The following is a 16,865-nucleotide window of genomic DNA, read 5'->3' on the forward strand; positions in this document are numbered from 1 at the left end:
CTTTTCAATGGACCCCCATTACTGTTAGGATAAAGTTCCAAAATTGCTGGTATGGTCTGCAAGGCCTTGCCCAGTGGGCCCCCTCCAGCCTCTCCAGCTTGCACACAGCTCTCTGAATTCAAGTCACACTGGCCTTTATTTAGTTTGTTCAATGCCTCATGCATCTTCTACCACAGAGACTTTGTACATGCCATTCACCTTTACTGAAAGGCTCTTTCACCTACTTTTCCTTTGGTGATCAACTCAAACATCACATGCTTAAAATGCCTTCTGTGGGCTGGGTGCAGTGGCTCACGCCTGTAATCCCAGCACTTAGGGAGGCTGAGGTGGATGGATCACCTGAGGTGAGGAGTTCGAGATCATCCTGACTGACATAGTGAAACCCCGTCTCTACTAAAAATACAAAATTAGCCACTTGTGGCACGCCCGTGCTCCCAGCTACTTGGGAGGCTGAAGTAGGAGAATCACTTGAATCCGGGAAGTGGAGGTTGCGGTGAGCCGAGATCGTGCCAGCCTGGGCAACAAGAGTGAAACTCTGTCCCCTCTACCCCCCAAAAAAAGCCTTCCATGGTTTCCTTAACAAAGTTATATTTTGCTAATATAGTTCTGATACCACATGTACTAGTTACAGTTACAATCTTACATTTATTTACTCGAATGATTTCTGGCTATTTCTTCCACTAGGCTATAAACTCCATGAAGACAGAGATCATATATTTTGATTATCACTTAAGTACTAGCCTGGTACACAGTAGACTCAAATACTGGCTGGATTATAAAGTACATGAATGGTTGTGAAAATCTAAGTAACCATCTGGGGAAAAAAATATTTTTTAATTGTATATAACAGACAGCAATATAAAAAAAACTTCTACAAATTCATTCTTTCAAATATGATGAAGTGTCAACTATGTATGTGCAGGGAGCTATCTGAGGTACCACGGACACAGCAGTTTTAAAAAATCTAAGCAGATGCTCTCATGGAGCCCACATTCTAGCGTGAAATGGACAACAGTAAATACGTGATATAGGCTGAGAGTGGTGGCTCACGCCTATAATCCCAGCACTTTGGGAAGTTAAGGCAGGAAGAATGCCTGAGGCCAGGAGTTCAAGACCAGCTTGGACCACATAGTAAGACCTCATCTCTACAAAAAAATTAAAAAATTAGCTAGTCATGGTGGCGTACACCTGTAATCCCAGCTATTGGGAGGCTGAGGCAAGAGAATCACTTGAGCCCAAGAGGTCAAGGCTTGCAGTGAGCTGTGTTCACGCTGCCACACTTCAGCGCTGGGTAACAGAGTGAGACCCTGTCTCAAAAAAACAAAAGAAGTGATATATCCGGTGGTGATCAGTGCAGTGACTAAACGACAAAACTGAGAAAGAAGTGCGTGAGGAGGTATTATAGAATAAAGTGGTATCTGAACAGAGGACTCAAGGAAATGAGAGAATGAGCCCTGGGCACATGGTAGGGAAGAGCATCCCAGGTAGAGGGATTAGAAAGCACAAAGGCTCCTGAAGTCAGGGTTGGTTTGCCCAAGAACAGCAAAGAGGACAGTGTGGTTGGAGCAGAGGGGGCCAACAAAAAAGTAGCTGACAGAAAGTTCACAGAGGTAAAAAGGTCAGTTCATGCAGAGCCTCACAAATTGCAGTAAGGCCTTGGGTCTTTATTCTTACTGAGATGGGAACGTATTACAGAATTTGGACTAGAGAAGAAACATGATTTGATTCACATTTTATAAGAATCACTCGGGCTGCTGCGGAAGAAAAAACAGAATGGACCTTGTCTCTACACAAAATAAAAAAGTACATTAGTCAGGTGTGGTGGTACACGCCTACGGACCCAGATACTTGGGGGGATGAGGTGGGAAAATCGCTTGAGCCTGGGAGTTTGAGGCTGCAGTGAGCCACGATCGAGCCACTGCACTCCAGCCTAGGTGACACACCGAGACCTCATCTCTAAAAATAAATAAAAAGAATGGAACAAAAAGAAGCAAGAGACTAATCAAAAAACTATTGCAATGAGGGCTCCTCGGAAGCAGGGTAGGAGCAATGGAGACAAGGATCCAATTCTAAAGAGACTAAAGAAAACCTAATTTATTGATATAGCGAAAGACCAGAGGGAAAAGCAGCTTGTGGTGGTAGAGACACAAGAGTTTGCTTTGGCTGTTAACTATAAGATGGCTCTTAGGCATCCAAATGGAGATACTGTAGGTGATCAAATTATGAGCCTGGAGTTCACATGACAGTTCAAGTCTCCAAAAAAAAAAAAGACAGACAAAAGCAAATAATTCAGAAGAGTACCTCACATGTAGTAAGGGTTTTAATATATGGCAGCCATGGCCGGGCGCGGTGGCTCATGCCTGTAATCTCAGCACTCTGGAAGGCCAAGGCAGGTGGATCACCTGAGGTCAGGAGTTCAAGACCAGCCTGACCAACATAGCGAAACCCCATCTCTACTAAAAGTACAAAAATTAGCTGGGCGTGGTGGCAAGCGCCTATAATCCCAGCTACTCGGGAGGCTGAGGCAGGGGAATTGCTTGAACCTGGGAAGCAGAGGTTACAGTGAGCTGAGATTGCAACACTGCACTCCAGCCTGGGTAACAAGCGCGAGACTCCGTCTCTAAAACAAACAAACAAACAAACCAACAAACAAAAACGGCAGTCATTATCATTACTGAAAGATCCTACCAAAGCACTGAAAAGCTAACAAAAAGCCCATCTTAACCTTCATTTCTGTTTATATGGTGGTAGAAAGCCCCAAATCCAAGGGCAAACTAACAAGGCATTTATCTTCAAAATATTAGAAGACATGTTAGTGGTTATACAGCAGATGATATCATTTGACATAAGCACTTTTCCAATTTTCTTCTTCCAAGCCACAAAAGAGTAGGAAGGTTTCCAAGGCATAATGTTTCACCAAGCAGGAGCCAAACATGAGTATCTTTTTTTTCCTAAAAATACAAAAAAAACCTTAAAGAATGATGTAGAAAAAGAAAACAAGAGCAAATCCAAATTTTGGTGAAGTTTGGTCTGATTTAATTCTTCTAATCGTGAAAGATACTCAAACAGTCAGATGTGTTTTAGGAAAACAGATGTAGGAACCCTCCCTTCAGCAGCTGCCTTCGTTCTTCAATTGGCAGGAGTCTTGCCACGCAATAAACAGTGCATCTGTGCTGTCTCATTAAGATTAGGAATAAGTATGAGATCACAGGTCACATGAGCTGCATTTACGTTCTCTTCTTGACACTTTCCAAATGAAGCTAAGTCAACAGGAAGAGAGAGCCTACAATTCTACTGGGAAATTCATTTCCCCTTAATAGGAAACTCTTCTAGATGATTGAGCAGATGTGATGGTGCCACCCTACACTTGATCAGATGGATTTTTTTTTTTTTTTTTTTTTTTGAGACGAAGTGTCGCTCTGTTGCCCAGCCTGGAGTGCAGTGGCGTGATCTCAGCTCACCGCAAGCTCTGCCTCCCAGGTTCACGCCATTCTCCTGCCTCAGCCTCCTGAGTAGCTGGGACTACAGGCGCCCGCCACCATGCCCGGCTAACTTTTTTTTGTATTTTTAGTAGAGACGGGGTTTCACCGTGTTAGCCAGGATGGTCTCGATCTCCTGAAATCGTGTTCCACCCTCCTCGGCCTCCCAAAGTGCTGGGATTACAGGCATGAGCCACCGCGCCCAGCCCAGACAGACATATTAATACCAGACTTGGGCTTTGTTATGGACTGCATTGTGCCCCTCCCCACCAAAACTCTTCTGTTGGAGCCCTATCCTCCCAATGTAACTGTATTTGAAGACAAGGCCTTTAAGGAGATGACTAAGGTTAAATGAGATTATAACAGTGGGCTCTAATCCAGTAGGAGTTGTCTTCATATGAGGAAGAGACACCAGGAGTGCGCACACCCAAAGGAAAGGCCATGTAAGGACAAAGTAACGAGGCGGTTAGCCATCTGCAAGCCAGGAAGACAGCCCTCATCAGAAAGCAACTGTGCCAGCACCTTGACCTTGCACGTACAGCCTCCAGAACCGTGAGAAAATTAATTTCAGTTGCTGCAGCCACCCAATCTGTGGTATTTTGTTATGGCAGCCCAAGGAGGTTTATTAACCTCCAGGCTTCATTAACATTTATAACCCCAGGGAATACTAGCCACCAGAAACAAACCCATTAAAACCAAGAGACTCTGACAACCTCTCTGGAAGTGCCATTAACACACCAAACTACCTTCCCTGTTTGCAGCACTCTTACCCTACCCTCGGGTGAGCCTTCTCTAATACTCTCTTTACTCTTGTAAAGATGACATCATTTTTCACAAACCCTCCCAAAAACAAGTTTAAGGTTAGGGGTTGTTCAAAGCCAAAACGCATTTCAATACAAGTTTAAGTTTAAAAGACAACAAGAATAATCTATAGGAAAGAAAAACACGAAATCTAATATTACTAAACCTGGAGGATGTACAACTTTTAAAGCTTATACAAAATAAAGACCCTACAAAGAAAAGAGATACAACTCTAATTACACAAAGTTTAAACAAAGGTAATTGAAAAGGAAAACAAAAAAAATGATGGAAAAAATTATCTGCATATACAAAACATGAACATGTTTAATATATAATATATGAAGAGCTACTAAAAGCTTTATAAAAATCCCTACATCAGAAGCAGTCAATTTACAAAAAAAAAAAAATCCACAGAAACTTTAATCAGAGTGTAAATTGAAATAAATTAGGTATCTTTTTTCTTACCAAAAAAATCAAGAAAACATTTACCTTTTCATGAACTTGTCATTAGTTTAAATGATAAAGATACATTATTTCTTAAATTTCCTTAAGTTTCGTGGTTTTTTTTTTCTATTGGTGCTTCTAGGGTCACTAATTCTTTTTACATAAAAACATTACTATAGTACATATAAATCTCTGTAAAAATATGAAAATAAATCAAACTTAAAGCAATAAAATAAAGAGAAATGTAACCGACTATACTAACTGAACAAATAAATGTGGCAATGACACAGACACACAGGTATTTTATTGATGTTGGCACTTGATGTCTGAAGCAGGGCTGCCATTTCCAAGATCTTCTGGACCATCCTAGGTGCTACATAAATATTTGTTGATTAAATGAATAAAAACATTATGTTCAAGTTTGAAGTCTCCACACCATGAAAACACTGGCACACTGTTTCCTCAATGAAGCAACTCCTACACAGTCAAATGACTAAAAATTATTTATTCTGGATAGCAGATGTCACAACTAAATTTAAAATTTTGAGATACCTTCGCTGTCTTCTGGATTTTCTTCTTCATTGGAGGCTTCAATATCTTCATCCTCCTGAGCAGAAACAGTGGAAGCGACACTTTCACATTGAGACACATCTCGCTCTTCACGAGGTTTTCGTGAAGTCTAAAGGAGTAAAGAGTATTATTTGATTTAAATAACTAAAAAGAAAAAAAAATTCATTTCTGAAATAATGTAGAACATTGATAAGCACACACACACACACCAGACAAGCAGGTCACATGTTTGACAACAGTTCTGGTTAAAGGGCAGATAAATACCTCTCCATAATCACTAACGGGCCAAATTTTGCGTAGATGGCTCGCCTTTATCAAACTAAGCAAAAGTTACATCTGATCCATTTTTGGAACTACTCAGCACTATACATGGACAAATAGCCAAAAATCACATACATCTATGCTTTTTACTCACTCCAGACAATGTATCTAACAAAAACAATATATATATTTATTTTCTAAAGATAAAATATACCTTGAAATGTGGAAGACATAACACTACAAAAATCACTGCTCATTATTCCAACAGTAAGAGATTCTAAATATACCAGTACATTTCCTTTCAATCTTTCAGAGGCATATACATGAATATAAATATTTATGTATACATGTAAACACAACCAGGAAAGCCCTATGTAGTTACATATTCACTTTTTTAACATAATGTAGCCATGAGCAGAACATATCACTATGTTACAAATTCTTCCTAATTATTTTTATTAATGATCCCATGAAAACATTATGTTGACATAATGCTGATATACATTATTTGACATATAATTAAAATTCTCCTATTTTAAGGCATTTTGGTAATTTTCAATTTTTGGTATAAATAATGCTGCAGGAAACTTCCTTCACTAGCATTAAGAATCTTGCAATTTTATAAGCAACAACTCATCATTGATATTACTATTGAATTTCTTTTTACCACTCAATTTATTTTTCTTTTTTTCTTTTTTGAGACAGAATCTTGCTCTGTCACCCAGGCTGCAGTGCAGTGGCACAATCTTAGCTCACTGGAACCTCCACCTCCCAGGTTCAAGCAATTCTCTGCCTCAGCCTCCCGAGTAGTTGGGATTACACGCACCTGCCACCAGGCCCAGCTAATTTTCATGTTTTTAGTAGAGACGGGGTTTCAACATCTTGGCCAGGCTGGTCTTGAACTCCGGACCTTGTGATCCACCCGCCTTGGCCTCCCAAAGTGCTGGGATTACAGGTGTGAGCCACCGCACCCAGCCAATACCACTCAATTTCTTTTACTATAAAAAAGCACAAATTCAGCCAAGCATAGGAGCTCATGTCTATAATCCCAGCACTTTGGGAGACTGAGGTGGGAGGATCGCTTGAACCCAGGAGTTTGAGATTAGCCTGGGCAACAAAGTCAGACACCTGCCCCTACAAAAAATAAAACAATTAGCTGTGTGTGCTGGTGCTCTCCTGTAGTCCCAGTTACACAGCAGACTGAACCAGGGAGATCGCTTGAGCCCAAAAGGCTGAATCTGCAGTGAGCCGTGATCATGCCACTGCACTCCAGGCTGGGTGACAGTGAGACTCGCTCAAAAAAAACAAAAAAACAAAATTTTTTTTTATTCCTTTTTAAAAAAAATAGTATGCTCCCTTCTGCAAAGTATGTTTATGCGAAATTGCTCATTCTTCTACTGGGGTCGCATATACGTAAGAGTACATGTGTACACATTTAACTATAAGACGTTAGCTATTTACATTATATTTATAACTTCATGTTACTAAATAGAAGGTTTAATATCTTCTGTTTGCAGACCCAGGGTTCTGGAAGTCCCATCCCTGATGGTCCTCTGTCTTGTGCTCCTTACAGAGCCTACGTTTCACCTCACTTCAGCTGTCAGCCTCTCCCAGTGAGACTCCTCAGGAGAGGAAAATATATTACTGCCCTGTTAAAAATTACCCGCACATCTACTCAACATTCTCATGCGGATGATATTTAGGATCCAACCTAAAATATTAATTAACTCAAGAGAAACAATCATTTTCTAATATCAGAGTCACAGAATTAGTTGCAATTCTCAAGGCTAATATTTCTATGTTCATAGCAGGAATGCAAGAGAATCCCAGAGACACACTGGCTACACTTTCTAAAAAGCTTTCAGAAGATTCTGTAAATTTTCAAGGATAATAACTACTTTTAATTTATTTGTTTGTTTTTTAATATGAGGTGTTGCTGTGTTGCCCAGACTGGTCTGGAACGTCTGGCCTCAAGCAATCCAGACGTGACCTACCATGCCCAGCAGATAAGTTATTATATGGATTTTTCCAGAGCCCAGCGTATGTCCCTCTCTCGCCAATATTAACCCATTCTGTTTGGTCCTTTCACTAGTAACTAGGGAAGAGACAACTTTTTACTGTACTACTACATCCCTCTGTTCACATGCAATAATCCACTACGTTGCCAAGCATTTTCTTCAATATATGATAGTATTCACTAATTCTTAATGTAAAGTCAAATATATAGAAACACAGGCCAGGCGCAGTGGCTCACAGCCAGACCTAGTGGCTCAGACCTGTAATCCCAGCACACTGGGAGGCCAAGGCAGGCAGATAACTTGAGGCCAGGAGTTCAAGACCAGCCTGGCCAACATGTGAAACTCCGTCTCTACTAAAAATACAAAAATTAGTCGGGCATGGTGGTGCGTGCCTGTAATCCCAGCTACTCGGGACACTGAGGCAGGAGTATCGCTTGAGCCCAGGAGGCAGAGGTTGCAGTGAGCCGAGATCGCGCCACTGCACTCCAGCCTGGGTGACAGAGTGAAACTCCATCTCAAAAAATAAAATTAAATAAAAATTAAAATTAAAAAAAAAAAGAAGATATTCTGCCAGGAAAACTGCCTTTGGGGTCCAACTGCAACTCTTCCCAGAATCTCCAATCAACCAGCCTACCCCATTAGACACTGGACTCACCAACCCTCCACAATCACAGGAGCCAATTCCTTAAAGCTCAATCTTTCTTTCTATATATATGCATACACACATCCTGTTAACTGTGTTTCTCAGGAGGACCATGACTAATATAACATACATTTATTTTTTTATTTTTATTTTTCAGACGGAGTCTTGCACTGTCGCCCAGGCTGGAGTACAGTGGTGCCCACCACCATGCCCGGCTAATTTTTCGTACTTTTAGTAGAGACGAGGTTTCACCATGTTAGCCAGGATGGTCTCAATCTCCTGACCTAATGATCCGCCCACCTTGACGTCCCAAAGTGCTGAGATTACAGGCGTGAGTCCCTGCGCCCAGCCAACATTTATATTTTAAATACATATCTGACTCATTTTTTACTTCACTTTGTCTCAAAACATTTTGGATGTTACCTCCTGAAGTCAAGTCTTTATCTTGTCAGTAGACTTTTTCATGTTTTGGTTGCTACAGCATATTTTTAACTCTCACATTCTTATTATTAACCTAAAGGTCCCTTTGTATACACACTTTTAAATCAGTCAATGTTATACTTTGTATACTCTTAATAAATTCAAATCTTATTAGCTTTACTATCACACTTTAATAATTCTCAAATTTTTTGGTCTAAGGATGCAACACTCTTAAAAAGTATTAAAGGCTGCAGAGAACTTTTCTTTTTTCTTTTTCTTTTGAGACGGAGTCTTACTCTGTTGCCCAGCTGGAGCACAGTGGCGCGATCTCAGCTCACTGCAACCTCCGCCTCCCAGGTTCAAGTGATTCTCCTGCCTCGGCCTCCCGAGTAGCTGGGATTAAAAGTGCACACCACCACACCCAGCTAATTTTTGTATTTTTAGTAGAGACAGGGTTTCACCATGTTGGTCAGGATGGTCTTGATCTCTTAAACTCGTAATCCGCCCGCCTCGGCCTCCCAATGTGCCGGGATTAAAGGCGTGAGCCACCGCGCCTGGCCAAAGAGCTTTTCTTTAGGGGAGAAATATAGATAGCCAGATAGACACTTACTATATCAGAAACTAAAACTAAGAAAACTTCAAAATTTTAAATTATTAAAAACAATATAAACACATAAATTATTTATTTATTTATTTTGAGATGGAGTTTCGCTCTGTCGCCTAGGCTGGAGTGCAGTGGTGCGATCTCGGCTCACTGCAAGCTCTGCCTCCCGGGTTCACACCATTCTCCTGCCTCAGCCTCCCCAATGGCTGGGACTACAGGCACCCACCACCACGGCCGGCTAATATTTTTTTCTGTATTTTTAGTAGAGATGGGGTTTCACCATGTTAGCCAGGATGGTCTTGATCTCCTGACCTTGTGTTCTGCCCTCCTCAGCCTCCCAAAGTGCTGGGATTACAGGCATAAGCCACCGCGCCTGGCCAAAAATTTATTTTTTTAATGAAAAGTAACCATTTTCAAAAAAAAAAAAAATGACTTACTAAAACAGTTGGCACAACCTTCCCTTTTTGGAAATCTCTTCCATGTCTGATCCAACAGAGACAGCACAATTCTCAAGGTGCTTCCACATATGATCTAATCTGTGGATTACATTAAGTCATCTAATGTTTTGGTTGAAGTATAAGAAAACAATGTAGCCTCACACAGATATGTAGTTGGAAAAGGGAAGAATATTTTAACAGATTTTTCAGATACTTATGAATATTATTTTTTGATACTGTACCAAAACTCACCAAGTGTCACTTCTTATTTGTTAGTTACAATATGAAATCTGATACCATATCAAGGAACCCTTTATACTCTGTTAAAATCTATAATCTGGCCAGGCACGGTGGCTCACGCCTGTAATCCCAGTACTTTGGAAGGCCGAGGCAGGCAGATCACTTGAGGCCAGGAGCTGAAGACCAGCCTGACCAACAAGGTGAAACCCCATCTCTACTAAAAATACAAAAATTAGCCGGGCGTAGTGGCGTGCGCCTGTAATCCCAGCTGCTAAGGAGGCTGAGGCAGGAGAATTGCTTGAACCTGGGAGGCGGAGGTTGCAGTAAGCCAAGATCATGCCACTGCACTCCAGCCTGGGCAACAGGGTGAGACTCCATCTCAAAAAAAAGAAAAAAGAAAAAAGACAAACATCTATAATCTATCTTACATTTGGTATATTAAAAAAAATTATCAATCTTTTATCAATGCATGATCCATTATGTATTAGTTCGTTTTCATGCTGCTGATAAAGACATACTTGAGACTGGGAAGTAAAAGAGGTTTAATGGACTTACAGTTCCACATGGCTGGGGAGGCCTCACAATCATGGCAAAAGGCAAGGAGGAGCAAGTAACGTCTTACATGATGGCGACAGGCCAAAAAAAAAAAAAAAAGAGCTTGTGCAGGGGAACTCCTCTTTATAAAACCAGTAGATCTCGTAAGTCTTATTCACTATCACAAAAATAGCATGAGAAAGACCTGCCCCATGATTCAATTATCTCCCACTGGGTCCCTCCCACAACACATGGGAACTGTGGGACCTACAATTCAAGATGAGATTTGGGTGGGGACACAGCCATACCATATCATTCTGCCACTGGCCCCTCCCACATCTCATGTCTTCACATTTCAAAACCAATCATGCCTTCCCAACAGTCCTCCAAAGTCTTCACTAATTTCAGCATTAACCCAAAAGTCCATAGCCCAAAGTCTCATCCGAGACAAGGCAAGTCCCTTCCCCTATGAGCCTGTGAAAGCAGAAGCAAGCTAGTTACTTCCTAAATACAATGGAGGCACAGGTATGGTGTAAATACAGCTGTTCCAAAAGGAAGAAATTGGCCAAAACAAAGGGGCTATAGGGCCTATCCAAGTCCAAAATCCAGCAGAGCAGTCAAACCTTAAAGCTCCAAAATTATCTCCTTTGACTCCATGTCTCACATCCAGGTCGTGCTGATGCAAGAGGTGGGTTCCCATGGTCTTGGGCAGCTCCAACCCTGTGGTTTTGCAGGGTACAGCCTCCTTCCTGGCTGCTTTCACAGGCTAGCGTTGAGTGTCTGAGGCTTTTCCAGGCGCACGGTGCAAACTGTAGGTAGATCTACCATTCTGGAGGATGGTGGCCCTCTTCTCACAGCTCCATTAGGCAGTGCACTAGTAGGGAGTCTGACCCCCCATTTCCCTTCTGCACTGCCCTAGCAGAGGTCCTCCATGAGAGCCCCACCTCTGTGGCAAACTTCTGCTTGAACATCCAGGCGTTTCCATACATCCTCTGAAATCTAGGCAGAGGTTCCCAAACCTCAATTCTTGACTTCTGTGTACCCACAGGCTCAACACTACATGGAAGCTGCAAAGGCTTGGGGCTTGCACCCTCTGAAGCCACGGCCCAAGCTGTACCTTGGCCCCTTTCAGCCATGGCTAGAGCTGCTGGGGTGCAGAGCACCAAGTCCCTGGGCTGCAAACAGCAAGGGGGTCCTGGGTCCAGGGCATGAAATCATTTTTTCCTCCTCAGCCTCCAGGCTTGTGATGGGAGGAGCTGCCATAAAGACCTCTGACACGCTCTGAAGAAATTTTCCCCATTGTCTTGGAAATTAACATTCAGCTCCTCATTACTTATGCAAATTTCTGCAGCGGGCTTAAATTCCTCCTCAGAAAATGGGATTTTCTTTTCTATCACGTTGTTAGGCTGCAAATTTTCCAAACTTTTATGCTCTGCTTCCCTCATAAAACTGAATGCCTTTAACAGCACCCAAGTCACCTCTAGAATGCTTTGCTGCTTAGAAATGTCTTCCGCCAGATACCCTAAATCATCTCTCTCAAGTTTAAAGTTCTGCAAATCTCTAGGGGAGGAGCAAAATGCTGCCAGTCTCTTTGCTAAAACATAAGAAGAGTCACCTTTGCTCCAATTCCCAACAAGTTCCTCATTTCCATCTGAGATCACCTCAGCCTGGACCTTATTGTTCATATCACTATCAGCATTTTTGTCAAAGCCATTCAACAACTGTCTAGGAAGCTCCAAACATTTCCACATTTTCCTGTCTTCTTCTGAGCCCTCCAAACTGTTCCAACCTCTTCCTGTTACCCAGTTCCAAAGTTGCTTCCATATTTTCAGGTATCTTTTCAGCAACACCCTACTCTACCAGTACCAATTTATTGTATTAGTCCGTTTTCACGCTGCTTAAAAAGACATACCCAAGACTGGGAAGAAAAAGAGGCTTAAAGGGCTTACAGTTCCACATGACTGGGGAGGCCTCACAATCATGGCAGAAAGCAAGGAGGAGCAAGTAACATCTCTAATGGATGGGGCAGGCAAAAAAAGAGAGCTTGTGTGGGGAAATTCCTCTCTATAAAACCATCAGATCTCGTGAGACTTATTCACTATCACGAGAATAGCATGAGAATAAGACCTATCCCATGATTCAATTATCTCCCACTGAGTCCCTCCCATGACACATGGTAATTGTGGGAGTTACAATTAAAGATGAGATTTGGGTGGCAACAAAGCCAAACCATATCACATTATAACATCATGAAATGGCCATTTGGAAAGTATTGAGTTAAAGCAAGTTTTTCAAATTTGGATACATTTCATCACACAGTAACAACTATCGCATTTACTATTATTACCACTGATCTCATCAGAAAATCTGTAATGAGAAGGTGTGAAGCTCATGGTTAGAATTCTCATTTTTTGCTTGAAAACTCAAAATTTTAAAGTGGCAACAAATACTATCAGTTATTTTATTTGAAAGACAGCCTCATTCACTAATTTTCAAGAAAATGTCTCCCAAAATCCCAGTCTGAAAACATAGTTTGTCTGTCATACTTTCAATCTAAAATGACATTCCATGGAAAAGGGGAGGCTGGTGCAACTTAGAACTTGAACAATTGCCAAAGTGCTTTTCTTTGAGAGAACCATCATATTTTGGTATAGAGCAGAAGAACTTTATGTTTACTTCCCATTACATGACACGAAGTATAAAAAGACATACTCAAGGGGTGAGATTTAATAAAACTAACTTTTACTGCGTCATCAAGGACATTCTTAAGTGACATTTTAAGAAAGAACTGCAAATGCTCAGAGATGAAAAATACATTGAGTACTAGCACCATTTGGTTTCCTGCCAAGACTTATGTTAAGGCATCAGCAATTTCATCTACCACAGCTTTGACACCATAAATGCAAATGTCATATACTGAAAAAAAGTAAATAACATTTGATTGATATTTTTATGAAAATAGTCTTGACCTCATGGAATCATCAAAAAGCTCTATGGTCTTTGACAACCACTACACTGGAACTTTCTTATTAAGGAATTTCCAATAATGTTATACTCCCTGGTTTTTAATATTTATACCATGGAATCTTCGCTCTGAAAAAATGTCTAATATACCAAATCAATTCACTTGATATTATCAACAGACCTCCAACTAAAGTTTTCAATTCAACCTCCAAAAAGTTTATATTTTTCAAATCCAGCCTACAGTAATTCAAGAGTATTTAATTCCCTTTACTACAAATAGAAACTTCGGAGAAGGAAAGATAAGCTGGGGCAGGTCATGATGGGCCTTGTTTGGACTGTTAGGAATACAAATAGAAACTTTACTCCTTAAGCAATAAACAGAGAAACAGCTAGCCTATACTAAAAATTTAGCATACCTTTTACATGTAAGTGCAGTAAATAAAAATATAAGATACAAAAAGATTTCTCTTAAAACCAATCTCTGAAGCTCAGAAAAAACAAAAAAACAAAAAACAAAAAAAAAACACAACATCAAGGCCAGATGCAGTGGCTCACACCTGTAATCCCAGCACTTTGGGAGGCTGAGACAGGTGGATTACCTGAGGTCTGGAGTTCAAGACCAGCCTGGCCAACATGGTGAAACACTGTCTCTACTAAAACTACAAAAATTAGCCAGGCATGGTGGCGGGCGCCTGTAGTCCCAGCTACTAGGGAGGCTGAGGCAGGAAATCACTTGAATCCGGAAGGAAGAGTTTGCAGTGAGCCAAGATTGCACTGCTGCACTCTAGCCTGGGTGACAGAGTGAGACTCTATCTCAAACAACAACAACACTCTAAGTAAAAAACAGTAAGAAAGAGTCACCACCCCTGATATACTCACTTTCTGTTTATGCTGCTGTAAGAGGTTGTCAAGATTGTGTCGCCTTTTATAGTTAAAATAGAAGTTTTTACATTGAGCTTCACTTTTCGTTCCCACCATTTTAGCAATTGCTGCCCAGTTACGACCATGTTCTACTAGACCTGCATTTTAAAAACAGACCAAATGTTAATTGAACAGTCACCTGATCAAGCAAACAAGAGAAATAATAAATTAACTTAATCATTGTATTCACAACTATTGACACTAGAAGTGTGCTTTCAATTACTTATCATATATACTTTGATACTTATAAAAATACTTATTGAAACAAAACTCATTTACAGTTCTATATTTCTCCCCCTCAAATTTAAAACATGCTCATTAACAGAAGGGCTAAACCTTGTCCTTCCTATGTATCTCTCACAGGGCTAGGACAACATTAGACACATTAGTAATACTCAAATACTTGCAAACTAAATGATTAGGTACATCTAGATCTCTGGACACAATATATCAAGCCAATAAGGTAATCATATATAAATGATGAACACAATTTAAAGATATATATATGACTCCACTTATAATCCATATTTGTCCTCAGTCAATTCACAATCAAGCAATGCCATCAGAAAAATACTAGCCAATTAAAAAAAATCCTATGGTAATACAATGCATTACAGAAAACTATGCAATTTAACACTTCTGTAATCAATATATATATGCACACACATAAACACACACACACGTGCAAAGAATATGTATCTATGCATTTGTATACATATATAGGGGGTGATACAAAAAAATCTGAAATGTCACTCAAATGTCAAGCTATTTACAATAATTTATCTTTACAATTGCAAGGTAAATATTTAACCACCAAAAAATTAGCTAATCTTTCTCAATATTACCAATTATTTATCCTATTAGAAATTTCAGTTCAATTTCAAATTATAGTACATTAACAAGCAACGACAGAAAAGCACAAGGTCCATAAAGTGTCAGAGTAAGAGGAAGGCCACAAAGCTATGAAAGTGGCAGAGACAGGACTCAAACCTTCGCTGGCCTGGTTACAAACTTCATGCTCTTTCCTCTGAATCACAGAGCAATCTGCTAGTGGTTTATAATTAAATGACTTACCAAATGCAAACTGACAAAAGTATTTACCATCCTATCCTATTAAATACAACTTTTAAGTAATAGAAATATAGACTTTATATCAACATTCATTCCAAAACAATTTCAATAGCATAGAGTCATAATTATTCTAAAAAAGTGAAAATGACCTACTTGTTCTTTAATTAAATGACATTCAAAATAAAACTGCAGAGAGAATCTTAAATCCCTTAAAACTGGGCATCTTAAACAAGGCACACTGGGGGTACTTTATTGGGTACCATACTACCAGAAAAGAACTCTTAAAGTCACTTCTGAGTCCTCTTTGCCTTTTTGAAAGAAATTTTTTTCCAATTAAAAAAATTAGTTCCATCTCACTCATTACTAATAACCCTAAAAAACAAAACAAAAACCTGAGAAACCGGAACTACTACAATTTACCTTTTTTAGCAACTTCCATTTCTTCTTCTGTCCATCGAGAGGTCTCCACAGGCTCTGTAGAAACTAAAATAAAGAGAGAACCCAATCAGGCAGAGAAAAACAAAGTTAAATCCTTTATTCAAACCAATCATATAATAATATAATCTCTTTATCTGACATAAAAGACTATGTAAAAGCATTTGGTGAAAGAAACTGCAGAAATAGGATAGTAACCTCTCCTCTACCAAACTAGAAGAAACAAGTCAACACTTCAATATTATGATCTTTTTCAATGTCCTTAAAAGTTCTTTTCATGTCTACATTTTTAAACATTTTTAGTTTTTTTCTGGAGAAGTCCCACCTCACCCAGTAGCTTCCCACTTAGTGATCTCCACCTCTCCTCTCCTGCAGTGTCAAAGGAAGAAGCAGCCCTCCTCCTTCCTGTCCAAGCACAATTCCCTCTCCTCTCCTCTGAGCCTCCATCTTGTCCTAACTCCTGGAGCCCCTTTAGTTCATCCCCGAGGGTCTGACATCCAGTGGGTAAAGATGGATCATGAACTGAATATGTTCTCTTTTGCTTCAGGAAAAAAAAAAAAAAAATCTGAGATCATCAGGCCTGATATGAGCTCCTGCCATATTCCCTTTCTCAATTTATAGTACCAGCATTCACCCAGTCACTCAAGTTACTAATAGGCTCCTTAGACTGATAGACTAATTTTTGAATCCTGCCTCCCATTTACCACTCACATCCAATGACATGCATCAACTCTGAATCCATCCCCTCCTTGCTTGGGCCACTGCATACATGCTGGGCCCTCTGCCTCCAGCCCTTATTCTGTCTAAACTGACCTCCACAATTGCTACCAGTTATCTTTCTAAGACACAAATCTAATCACAGCATTCCTCTATTTAAAAACCTCCGCCAGTTCCCCACTTCATAATCAAAGCAAAATACATTTTAAACAAGGCCCATCGTGACCTGTCCCAGCCTATCTTTCCTCCTCCTATCTAGTTAGTGCCCCTATCTCATTCTTGCCATTCCCTCAACTGTATTTTCTT

General features: G+C 40.2%; 1 protein-coding gene across 15 annotated transcripts in view; it reads right to left on the minus strand.

Annotated features, from left to right (window-relative positions):
- Positions 1-16,865, minus strand: part of NCOR1 (nuclear receptor corepressor 1) — a 183,432-nt gene that overhangs the window by 71,300 nt on the left and 95,267 nt on the right. For all 15 annotated transcript variants that reach the window (XM_063656590.1, XM_063656592.1, XM_063656586.1 and 12 more), the window contains 3 exons: positions 15,828-15,890; positions 14,295-14,434; positions 5,277-5,403 (listed from right to left, as the gene is read on the minus strand). In XM_063656590.1, the coding sequence (XP_063512660.1) occupies positions 5,277-5,403; positions 14,295-14,434; positions 15,828-15,890 (330 nt within the window). The remainder of the gene's footprint in view (positions 1-5,276; positions 5,404-14,294; positions 14,435-15,827; positions 15,891-16,865) is intronic.

Source organism: Pongo pygmaeus, chromosome 19, assembly GCF_028885625.2.
Source record: "Pongo pygmaeus isolate AG05252 chromosome 19, NHGRI_mPonPyg2-v2.0_pri, whole genome shotgun sequence".
Taxonomy (NCBI): domain Eukaryota; kingdom Metazoa; phylum Chordata; class Mammalia; order Primates; family Hominidae; genus Pongo; species Pongo pygmaeus.